This window comes from Camelus ferus, chromosome 11, assembly GCF_009834535.1.
Source record: "Camelus ferus isolate YT-003-E chromosome 11, BCGSAC_Cfer_1.0, whole genome shotgun sequence".
Taxonomy (NCBI): domain Eukaryota; kingdom Metazoa; phylum Chordata; class Mammalia; order Artiodactyla; family Camelidae; genus Camelus; species Camelus ferus.
Window position 1 is genome coordinate 30,544,559 of NC_045706.1, and position 13,000 is coordinate 30,557,558.

Sequence of the window (13,000 nt, forward strand, 5' to 3'; positions counted from 1 at the left end):
CTCGCTACCTTTCAGAGTCTTCTTATGTTTTATATATAATTTCTAAGGTTTTTAGTTGTTCTTAGTGGAAAGAATAGAGAAAAGTACAGTTGAGCAACACAGGGTTTGAACTGTACAGCTCCACTTATACATGGATTTTTATCAGTAGTAAACACTGTAGTACTAACAATCTGTGGTTGGTTGAATCCGTGGATGCAGAGGGCTGACTATAAGTTATATGCAGATTTTGGACACCATGGAGGATGGAGGCCCCTATCCACCCTGTTGTTCAAAGGTCACCTGTACATCTTTGCTCCATCTTCCAGGAAGCAAAGTCCCACCTCCCACCTGTTTTTGTAAATAAAAGTTTTATTAGAACACAGCCATGCCCATTCATATAGTTATTATCTGTGCCTACTTTCAGGCTAAAATGGCAGAGCTGAGTAGTTTTGCCAAGACCATATGGCCTGCATACTTACTATTTACAGAAAAAGTTTGCTGACCCAAGGTTTAAGTGACTTGCCACCATCTCATGACCAGTTAGTGATAGTCCAAGAGATAGAACCCAGATTGCTGGGTATCTGGCTTTTCTTTTCTTTTTTTTTGTTTTTTTCTTTTCTGAAATGTTAATTGCTTTGTTGCCAGTTTGGGAATTATGCTTTGATTCAATATTCTATTAGAACACATTGTGATCAATGAAATCACTGTTCAATATAATAGGGTGTAGTCACAGACAGTATTAGAGTTCTATTATACGCATGTTCAGCTCTAGTGGGAGTACCAGTGAGCTTTTTAAAACAAAATGTAAAATGCTTATGTATCTTGTTATATTGCATTGAAAAAACATGACTGTAGCTTCTCTGAACATTAAAAGAAAGTATATGAAATAACATCTGATCTCTTATTTATTTATTTTTAAAAGTCTAATGTTAGGATTTAATATTATAAAAGTTACATCTTCTATTTCAGAGGCTTTATTGTTACTGGAATAGCTAAATTGTGTTTTAAAATAATGAAAGAAAAATTCTACCCCTACCTTTAACTTTAGGAAGTAAAGCTTATTTCTCATATTGTGATAATGAAAATGAGTGGTGGTATGAGGCTGTATGTAGTTCAGCAGTAGGATGGAAGCTCTCTTTATCCCCAGAGAGTTACTGATAGAAAATGTTCAAAACAATATAACAGTATTCAGTAGAAAGTGAAAGCCTCTCTACTGTGTTCACTCTCAACAGTTTAGTATTTACCCTTTTAGGTCTTTTTTGAATTTATAGACATGTATAGTATATATTTGCATATTTTTTAAAGCTAAATATACTCACACTGTGCTTTCCCCCTAACTCACTAATATATTATTGACACAGAACAACTTCTGAGCAAATAAAATCCTTAATTTTTTGCATTTCAGTATCAAAGGCATACAAAGTTTGTAAATGACTATATTTTATATTACGGTGGCAAAAAAGAAGACTTCAGGCGATCGGGGTAAGTGTCATGAAATTTACACAATGGGAAGAGGGTATGGATGTCTTTCAAGACTCACAGCTACTGTGTCTTCTGATTCTGTCCTTTTTCTGCTGCTTTCCATTCCAGTTTCTTTGTTACATCGTCGGATGGAGAGGCCATCCATAGCTTCTAGCTAAGTAGCTCATCATGAACCCTGTTTCTCTGGCAACAGGCCTCAGGTAGCCTGCTTAGCCAGAGCTGATCCTGGCAATAAGAGGGTATTTGAGGAATACTCATGTGCCTGACTCTGCAGTAATTTTTTTTTTTTCCACAAGGATCTCTGAAATAATAAACTGTTTAGACTTCAGTGTTTGGGATTGCCTTTTTAGAGGTAGGGCAAACAAGAAACCTCACTAATAGTCCCCACACATGAAATTCCTCCTTACAGCTGAGACTCTTCTGTCAGAGCCTCCTGGTTTTGTGTGGGTTTTTACCTCTGATTTAACAACTTTCTGAGTTGGTAGAGCCCTAAAAAACTTCATATCATCTCATCTACCCCAAACTTTCCTCTCAGTTTACCCTGTATTCCCCAGCAACCCCTTGTTCTAGCCCCAGACTGTTACCATCTTGACAGATCATCTTCAACTCCTTCCCTCTTTACTCAATCTTCCTAGGAAACTAGTAAAATGAGGTATGGAAAGATTCTTCATATATTTTTAGAATTAGATCGCAATAAGATGGTGTTACTGACTTATTTTAGATTCTGAAACTTATTTTCATTCATTTTTCCTTAACCATTTAGTTTATTCAGATTTCTCATCCTAGCTTTGGTAATTTAGCACCCTTTGTATAATTGAAACCAATGATAGAGATGGGTAGATTCCTTATCCATTTAACTCACTTTCTTTTTTAATTGAAATATAGTTAATTTACAGTGTTGTGTCAACTTCTGGTGTACAGTGTAATACTTCAATTATACATATACATACTCATTTTCATTTTTTTCATTGTAAGTTACTACAAGATACTGAATATAGTTCCATGTGCTATACAGTATAAACTTGTTAATCTGTTTTATATATATAGTAGTATCTGCAAATCTTGATCTTCCTATTTACTGCTTCCCACGCTCTTCCCCCTCTGGTAGCCATAAGTTTTTTTTTTATGTCTGTGAGTCTGTTTCTGTTTTGTAGATAAGTTCATTTGTTTTGATTTTTTTTTTTTTTTAGATTCCACATATGACTGATATCATGTGGTATTTTTATTTTTTTTTTCCTTTCTGGCTTACTTCACTTACAATGACAATCTCCGGGTCCATCCATGTTGCTGCAAATGGCATTATTTTACTCTTTTTTATGGCTGAGTAGTATTCCATTGTATAGATATACCACAACTTCTTTATCCAGTCATCTGTCGATGGACATTTAGGTTGTTTCTATGTCTTGGCTATTGTAAATAATGCTGCTATGAACACTGGGGTGCATGCATCTTTTTGAAATAAGAGTTCTTTCTGGATATATGCCCAGGAGTGAGATTGCTGGATCATGTGGTAAGTCTGTTTTCAGTGTTTTGAAGAATCTCTGCATTGTTTTCCATAATGGCTGCACCAAACTGCATTCCTACCAACAGTGTAGAAGGGTTCCCTTTTCTCCACACCCTCTCCAGCATTTATCATTCATGAACTTTTGAATGATGGCCATTCTGACTGGTGTGGGGTGATATCTCATTGTAGTTCTGATTTTCATTGCTCTGATAATTCGTGATATTGAGCATTTTTTCATGTACCTATTGGCCATTTGTATGTCTTCACTGGAGACTTGTTTGTTTAGGTCCTCTGCCCATTTTTGGACTGGGTTTTTTGTTTGTTTGTTTGTTTTTTTGTTATTAAGTTGTGTGAGCTGTTTATATATTCTGGAGATTAAGACCTTGTTAGTGGCATTATTTGCAAGTATTTTCTCATTCCGTAAGTTGTCATTTTGTTTTGCTGTGGTTTCTTTTGCTATGCAAAAGCTTATAAGTTTAATTAGGTCCCATTTGTTTATTTTTGCTTTTATTTCCATTGCCTGGTTAGACTGCCCTAGGACAACATTGCTAAGATTTATGTCACAGAATGTTTTGCCTATGTTTTCTTCTAGGAGATTTATCATGTCTTGTCTTATATTTAGGTCTTTAAGACATTTTGAGTTAATTTTTGTGTATGGAATGAGGAAGTGTTGTAAATTCATTGATTTACAGGCTGATATCCAGTTTTCCCAACACCACTTGCTGAAGAGACTGTCTTTTCTCCATTGTATATTCTTGCCTCCTTGGTTGAAGATTAGCCGACCATGGGTCTGTGGATTTATTTCTGGGCTCTCTGTTCTGTTCCATTGATCTGTATGTCTGTTTTTATGCCAATACCATGGTTTTTTGATTACTGTAGCTCTGTAGTATTGTCTGAAGACTGGGAGGGTTATTCTTCCAGCTTCTTTCTTTTTCTTCAGCATTTCTTTGGTAATTCTGGGTCTTTTGTGATTCCATATTAATTTTAGGATTATTTGTTCTAGTTTTGTGAAAAATGTCTTTGGTAATTTGATAGGGATCATGTTAAATCTGTAGATTGCTTTAGGTAGTATGGCCATTTTAACAATATTAACTCTTCCAATCCAATAATATGGGATAAGTTTCCATTTCTTTAGGTCATCTTTAATTTCCTTACTTGATGTTTTGTAGTTCTCTGCATATAAGCCTTTCACTTCCTTGGTCAGATTTATTCCCAAGTATTTTATTTTTTTGGATGCGATTTTAAAAGGGATTGTTTCTTTACTTTCCTTTTCTGATATTTCATTGTTAGTGTAAAGAAATCCAACTGATTCCTCTGTGTTAATCTTGTATCCTCCTACCTTGTTGAATTCTTTTATCAGCTCTCATAGTTTTTCTGTGGAGCCTTTAGGGTTTTCTATATATAGTATCATGTCATCCACATATAGTGACAGTTTTACCTTTTCTCTTCCAATTTGGATTCCTTTTATTTCTTTTTCTTGTCTATTTGCTATGGCTAGGATTTCCAGTACTATATTGAATAGAAGTGATGAGAGTGGGCATCCTTGTCTTGTTCCAGGTTTTAGTGGGAAGGCTTTCAGCTTTTCACCATTGAAAAGTTGTAGGTTTGTCATAAATAGCTTTTATTATGTGGAGATATATTCCATCTATACCCACTTTGGTTAGAGTTTTTACCATAAATGAGTGTTGATAACTTGCTTCTGTAGCAGCATTCTTTGTAAGTGCCATTTGAAAATATACTTAAATACATTTTATAAATATATATACATACCTACTCACAGATAAAACTGTCTTTATCTTTGTGTATCTTATTTTTACTCAGGTGTGGAAAAAATCTCAGAACTGTTTAACCTCCTAAATTTGACTAATTTTGTGTTCATATTAAATTAAAATTGTTTTATTTTTCCAGGGAAAATGACAAGACAGACATGGATGTTATACGAGAAAATCATAGATTTCTATGGAATGAGGAGGATGAAATGGACATGAATTGGTAATTTTAGCCACGTGAGGAATAATGCATCAAATGCTATAGTCCTCTCTCCTCTGCTCTGAGTGTTTGCTTACCTTGTCAGCTGTCCAAAGCATTCAGCCCCTGCATAGGACAATTGTGAATCAAGAACATAAAACCATGCCTCAGATGATTGAATCTGGTTTGATTCTTTTGGTAATTTTTAGCAATTTGAACTGACTTCTTCTTGCTTGACTTTGTCATTAAAAAATAATTTATAAAATTTTTACACAATTGTTTATTGTCTTGTAATACGTTTTTTTTTTAATTTTAAAAATATTTTGGAAAAGTATAATACCTGAAAATGGTTTTAAAAAGTCAAACATTACAGAAGGTAAAAAGTAAAGAGTAGAGTCTCCTCATCTCTATCAGACTTTGAGTTTCCCTCCCTGAGAGACCCACTATTGATAGTGAATATTCAGATATTCTATACACATGTAAGTAATAGGCCTCTTTTAAAACATTTATATCATATGCGCTATTTATTTGACATTGCTTCCAAGTACCAAGCAGTGATTGAATTTCCATGTTTAAGATTTGTATTTTTTTTTTAATGGAGGGAGAAGAGACTTGCAAAGAAATACTATGATAAATTATTCAAGGAATATTGCATAGCAGATCTCAGCAGATACAAAGAAAATAAGGTATGCCTTCCGAATATTTATAGAAGAAATTTATTATTCATGTACAGTATTACTTTTTAATGTACTCTTGTGCCCCACCTTATTCTTTTAAAGATGCTAATTCAAGTCTAAGTTGTCCTGCATCTGTGAAGTTTCCGTTGGACCATTTAACCTCTTTAGCTATGAAACTTACAAAGGGCCCCTTAGTCAAGGGTGCCTCTTTGTGAGCTGAGGCATGAACAGTCTATAGTTAAATACAAGTAGCTACTGGATCTTGTTTTATCCTGACTCTCGCAGAGCCTCTAGTGATTATAATGACTGGTTTGACACTGCAGCATTGATGTCTTATTTCACAAATGACACTTGAAGTTGATAGGCTTTTTTTTTTTCAAATTACCATTTATAGAGAAACAGATGCACATCTTCTGTTGTATAAATGTCTGTTCTAGTAAAATTAGCTCTTATCAGTGCCAGTTAATAATGGCAAATTTCCCTTCTGTCTCTACATCTTATTTTGATGAATATTAAAGCAATTTTTATTCCTATGTTAAATTTCATATTTGTAGCTAGAGAAGATGACCAAGGAACAGATGATCTCAGTTTGAAATGGGAGGGGAGGGAATGTTGCATAAATCTGTATGTTTTGCATAATGTACATTTGTATTAAGAAAGACAACTATTTAAAAAGTTATCTTAGATTTGTTTATCGTAAGAATTTCTTTTTCACTTAAATAGTTAAATCTCAGACCTTCATTGCTTGAATAATGTTTTCAGTAGTCCCTTTTATATGTGGGTTGCTTCACAATATTCTTAAGGATAATAATAGTGTCCATTTTTATAACCTTGTTTACAAATTCATGCACTTGGTGTATCCCAGAGAGTTCCTCAGTTTCTTGTGAACTGGCTCTCATCTCTGGGATAGTTATTGACCGTATCAAATCCAAAAAGCACCAAAGCAGTTGGAGGTTCTTGAAGTTATTATACTGAAGCTTAAGTCTTTCTAGAAGCATAAAACAAAGCAGCTTTTTCAACCCTGGTTCATTGGTTAATTGTTTTCCAGTATTTATTGAAGACTGGGCTTGGTGAGCTGGGTTAAAACATGGTGTCTGCCATTCAGAAAAGAACTACAGTTGAGGGAAGAAAGTAGACATAAATAATTAAATATTTGTATTCCCCATTTATAAAAACCCAGTATATTATTGAAACTCACACTCTAACGTGCATAATCGTGAAACAAATTATATTTTCCTATTAGAACATGATAAGTTAGTTAGATACAAAGTAAGTGCAAATGAGAAATCAGATGTGACTTGCCTGTTTTGAGAACAGATACTAGAGAAATAGGAAATACAGCGAGAGGGGGAGTTTTGAAAAAGACTTTTCTAGAGGAGTTTAACATTCACAGCAAAATTGAGGGGAAAGTACAGAGATTTCCCATAGTAGCCCCTGCCCCACATATATGAGAGGGATCATTTTGGGAAAGATAATGACTTTTTTAGCATGCCATGTTTGAGATGTTGGAGAAAAAATAATGTCTTCGACTTTTTTCTAGGATGCATTTTCTCATAGTTCTACATACACAAAGAGTGTTTTATTCATTTTTAGTTAACCAGCTCCTAGCTCAATGCCTAATATAGGTAGTAGATACTTAGGGCATTTTTAGTGAATTTCAGCTTTTGTCCCACACCCCCATTTCCTTCTTTGTTGCTTTTTCCCTTTCATCACTGCAAATTTGGTTGGACCATTGTATCAGTTTGGGTTAGATTAAGCTGCAGGGACCAGCAAGCACTCCCAAGTAACAGTGGCTTGAATGAGCTTCCTTGTTTTCCTTTTACATTAAAGTTCAAATAGATGGCCATGGAACTTTGTTGTGTCAGAAAGTCAGGAGACTTTTCTCTTACTGCTTGTGTGTGTGACCTTTGTGCTAGAGGGTAGAGTAAGAAGAAGAGGAAGCTAAGCCCCAAACCCTGAGTAATTCCAGTGTTTAACCAATCCACAGGAAAATATGTCAGGAAAGAATAGAAAAACATACTGAGACAAAACTTCTATGCAGTCTTTAGTAGGACATATTGTAGTTGTTACATTTCTTATCCCATTATAAGATTGCAACCTTCTTGGTGACAAGCATTTATTTTAATAATCGCTTTATACCTTCAGCTGAGCGCCAAGCCCAGTAAATTATTGCTTAATAATTATTTGTTGAGTAGATTAATGAATGAAAGAAAAAGTTTGGACACTATTGCTGTACACATTTGACTGCACTTCAGTGGACAGCCCAGCATATGTTGGATGGCAGACAATCCTCACATACATAAGTGGGCTTAAAAATAGAATTAAACACTTATTTTGAATTTTTTATTTCTTTTTTTCCTAGACTGGTGGATTTTATTTTCATTGGGTTTTAATCAGAATATTTTTAAATATTTTGAGCCCTCATTTGCATTTAAAATACAAAATTGACTAATTCAAGTAATAGATGATTTTAAAATAAAATAAAAATAAGCATTGAACACTTAACTGAATTCTGTTAATTACAACAACCTATGAGATTAGGATTTTTATACGTAAAAAGGAAATGGACTAAGAAGTTAAGTAACTTTCCCAAGCTCACAGAACTAGTGTGATAGAGCTTGCATTGGGTCAGCATCATTCTAGAGCTGAGCTTTTAACTCTTATGGTAAACTGAATAGAAAACTAAACCATTTACTAAAGTTATAGTAATTTAGCATATGAATATGAATCTTAAAAGGCAGTGGAGGAAAACATTTTATCATTTTAACATTTTATCATTTTTAGTGAGAAAGCAAATACAGTTGACCCTTGAACAAGCGTGGATTTGAACTGAGCAGGTTCACTTATATATGCGTGATTTCTTTCACTGTTACATTCCACCCTACTAAGTGATCTGCAAGCCGTGGATATGAAGGGCTAAGTGTAAAGTTACACTTGGATTTTCAGCTGCGTGGGGGTCAGCACCCCTAGACCCTTTGTTGTTCGAGGGTTAGCTACAAAGTAATGTTTAGGAATCTCAGAAGGAAATTTAAAAACTTTCTACTTGCAGGCTCCAGATTGATGCTATTGTTCTTTCCTATTCATTACAATGCTGTTACTGTGGGAAAAGAGCCATATACAAATGAGTGGGTGTGGTTGTGGTCCAATAAATCTTTATTTATAAAAATAGTCAGCAGGCCCCTGGACCATTGTTTGCTATGCACCAGGTAGTATTTTAAGTACTTTATATCTATTATCCCATTTAAACCTCTTAACCCAAAGAAATAGGTACTCATATTATCTCCACTTTACATAAGAGGAAACCGAGACAGAAATGGAGTAAATAACTTGTTCAATATTATACAGCTGTCAAGTGGTAGAGCTAAGACATAAACCCAGTCTAACTCCAAAGACTGCACTCTGTTGCACTATAGTATACTGTCTCTTTACTGTACTATAGCTTTTTTTTTTCCTGTGATTGTCATAGAATAGGATATTTTTTTATTAATTTACATATCTTGCATTTGGCGCCTATAACTTTTAATAGGGCATTTAAATGTTGTGAAGATTGTTCCTTAACAAAGAAGTTGGTAATAGTTCAAATGTATTTTTAAGTGTCTAGACTCCTATAAGGACAGAAAAAGATATCATGATGGGATTTAGGTCTACTTTTTAGATTACTGAGTGTCATCATGTCAATTGTTGACTCCATGTTAAGATTTATATACAATTTAAGTAATGTTTAAATTTACCCTGGCATAGATGTAATTTTTTTTTCTCGTCAGTTTGGATTTAGGTGGCGAGTAGAAAAAGAAGTGATTTCAGGAAAAGGTAATTCTTTTTTTAATTTTACTTTTTAATAGGATAAGATTATTTTGTTATATTATTGAATTGAAGTCAATGGGTAATATTATTCCTGATACATACAATAAGTAATTATCTATAAAATACAGAGTAAAATTAGAGAAGGTATATTAATGATATGTTGCTAACAAAGGTCAAAATATAATGTGTTAGTGATTTTTACTTTGAGAATATTCTATTGAGGATAGGTAGAAAATGTTTAAAGAGTTAAAGATTTTACAGCAAGGAAACTATCAACAGATGAATATTGACTTTTTCTTTCTATCATTTTTTGGAATAATGAGTTGGTATTGCTGCATTCCAGTCAAATCCACAGTTTTAGAAATTAAACTACTTGGAACCTAATAGAATTTTTAGAGAGGCTAGTTCTTGTTTTATGGAGTCACTGAGTTTAAGCCCAAATACTTAGATTAGCAGCAAAAGATCAAACATTTGGTAGACAGTCAGTAAATGCTTTTTCTATGCATTGTGATCTCTTCATGAAGTTTTTTTGAAACTTTAATATCTCTGTACTATCTCATGCCATAAAATTAGTTGTTTATCGGTAATTGCATTTTTAAGTGTTAATACTTCTAAACACTACATGGGAGTGTTAAGGAAATAATTTTAAACTGATAACTTAAAAAATCTTCTAAACTGAAAATAAAGGTTTCATTTAAAATGATTAAACATTTATGGTATCAGTGTGGCTTATATACATCTTCCGTAAATTAGATGTCTATGTCAGTTGTGAAATTGGATATGCAGTAAAAAAATTAATAAACAGTAGGATTTTTTTAAGGTTATAAAGGATCAGCCCTGAAGGTACTAGAGGAGAAGGAAAAAGAATAAATTTAAAGCTACTTTTAACATATCGTAGTATAACATTTTAGTTTGTTTTTACCTAAAACAATGAGGAATGTTGAAATGTCTCATAATTTTAAAATTTTGTACTTTTATAGAATGGAATTTTCAAGTGGTGGTAAATAATGCTGCCTTATAATAAAATTGATGGACATTCTCTAAATTTCTATAATTGAAAGAAAGGATTAGTTGGGAAGGGAAGAGAAAGCTATTTGCTGTGATTTATGAAGTATAATCTTATTGCTATTTTAACAATAGAGCCATTACTAAACGTGCACAGATTCAGTAAAGTATTCATTTGGAATGAGTTTAAAAAAAATGCCGATTTAGAAAAGTTACCAGCCTTTGGACTGATAATTTTCAAAATTCGTTTTGATAATCCCTTTTTTATGAAAAGTTCAGGTGTGTTCCTGTTGGTGTAAATTATTGAGATATAATTTTTCTTTTAGTTTGTACAAATAAATTTGATCTCTTTCTGTCGAAGTTACTAATTGTAGAGTAGTTTCTTTTTTCTTTTTTTCTCTTGGATCATCAGTACTCTTGCGGAAGGTTTTGATACACAGTGGATATGGTAATACTTCATTGATTTTAGCGTCAAGTGGTTCTAAAATTTAGAGCATCAGATTTGATTACTTATTCTACATAATCTTAATGGTAGCATTTTTTTAAACTTTTTTTTTTAATTGAAGTGTAGTCAGTTTACAGTGACAAAATGCTAACATTTTAAAATGTACTTTAAGCACCATTTTATGCTGGTACTTAAATTCCATTATGTTAATGCTTAAAAATAGCAATTCTAATCCATTTTAATATTATTAAATATTGAAAAGGATTCACCTTGGTATAAGGTATGTACTTTGGAAAATACGTTTATTCTTTTAGCGTATTAGCAAGTACTCTTTTTAAGTACTCTCATTTTCTAAAGTGTAAGATTCTCTAATAGGGAGTCACTGAAACTGTATCTAAATACGAAGTCCATCTATCGAGTAAGAAATCTGGAACCGATTTTTTTTTTAAAACAGTTCATTCAGCAATTTGATTTAATTGTTGAATGTACTATAATTATCGTGTTCAGTTTTTTAATGCTGACTATAGAACTATGTATGTTATGGATGTGATGTACGTATGTTAAGAGTAAATTTCAGAGATAGTTCCAGGTTATATAGATAAATATTGTCACCAACCATCATAGCTAATATTCCTTCCTTTATTTGCAGGCCAGTTTTGCTGTGGAAATAAATGTTGTGAGAAAAAAGAAGGCTTAAAGAGTTGGGAAGTTAATTTTGGTTATATTGAGCATGGTGAAAAAAGAAGTGCACTTGTTAAATTAAGTAAGTTTAACTTTAGATAGGATATGATTGATTTCTTCAAAGTGTAGCTAGTAATTTAGATTTTAAAATAAGTGGGCTAATTTAAGATTAAATTTAAAAATTGTAATGTACCTTCCAAAAAGTGCTCTTTTTTTCTCAGAGCTTCCTAACGTTGCAAAGAACTTACGAGCCTAAAACTTTTATATTTTCAACATTACGGTGACATTTAGGTGAAACAATCATAATGCCAAATGCAAACGAGTAATTTGTAAAGTGAAAACCTCTTTCCATTAACTTCAAGAATGTCACCAATGCAGAGTGAGATGCAGAGTATAAGGAAAAGCAGTGTAAAATCTCACATTACCTATTAGCCATCTTGTTATGATGTGGATAATAAATAAATACACTCTTTGTGTCAATAAAGAAAAAATTTTAGTAAGGCATATTCTTGATATCTGTCTTAAAAGTTTTGGGTTATAACCCAGAATATAACAGTTTCTCTTAATATGCATGTTTTAGAATCTGTTGCTCATTCTGTTTTTTTCCTAAGCTAATGTGTCAGCTTCTCTGCAGCATGTTAACAGCCTTCTCTGATTCCTAAATAAATGTGCCCTTTAAAGTTTTCTGCCCACTCCAGGGAGAAGTCAATTTCCTGGTATGCTACTTAACTCACACCTAATGAGGGCTGGTTTCTCAGTGGCTCCTGGAAGTGCTATTGAGGAATAGTCAGCTGGGGTGAATTGAGATTAAAGTCAAAAAGAGACCTCAATTGTGGGACTTTTATAAAAGCTCTTTTCCATTGGGAAATTCTAGAGTACTTCAGAGGAAATGACTGTACCCACACTATTGTCGTTAGGTATCTTTGATGTGAGATACACATTAACGCTACCTATGAAACAGTATGCTTTTAGAATAAATTGACAGCACCATTTTCTAAAGTAATGTCAGAGTATGTTCAATTCCTCAATCGTTCTAATACAATTTTTACTATATGGATGCATTTTTTGAGGTGGAGAGAATAAGATTGTTTTCTTCAGATTATTTGTTTCCCCTCTTAATGTAAAGGAATGTAAGGAAAAATGACAAATTTATGATATCACAAGTAAAGTAGCAGTACCATTATTCAAATTTAGCAATTCAGTGATGTTACTTTTTTTTTTTAAGGATTATGTCAAGAATGCTCCTTCAAATTAAATTTCCATCACAGGTAATACTATCTTTTAAAATGCTGTTGTTAATTTGAGTAGTCTTGGGCATAGTCACTTACTTGCACTGGATATCTAAAGTAGACTTGAGTGGTTAATGGTTTAGTTGATAGTATATAAAATCCAGCATGACTGTATGACCACATAAACCAGGGAACTGGACATTTGCCATGCCTAACTTTAGCGAAG

The 13,000-nt window shown here is 33.2% G+C and overlaps 1 protein-coding gene across 9 annotated transcripts in view; it reads left to right on the forward strand.

The window, feature by feature from the left end:
* LOC102523668 (protein FRA10AC1) overlaps positions 1-13,000 on the forward strand; it is a 71,037-nt gene that overhangs the window by 42,597 nt on the left and 15,440 nt on the right. For 6 of the 9 annotated variants that reach the window (XM_032491303.1, XM_032491302.1, XM_032491304.1 and 3 more), the window contains 6 exons: positions 1,385-1,461; positions 4,874-4,957; positions 5,532-5,619; positions 9,375-9,420; positions 11,514-11,627; positions 12,771-12,813. In XM_032491303.1, coding sequence (XP_032347194.1) covers positions 1,385-1,461; positions 4,874-4,957; positions 5,532-5,619; positions 9,375-9,420; positions 11,514-11,627; positions 12,771-12,813 — 452 coding nt within the window. The remainder of the gene's footprint in view (positions 1-1,384; positions 1,462-4,873; positions 4,958-5,531; positions 5,620-9,374; positions 9,421-11,513; positions 11,628-12,770; positions 12,814-13,000) is intronic. The other 3 variants (XM_014558355.2, XM_032491301.1, XM_032491308.1) reach the window with 1 other exon arrangement.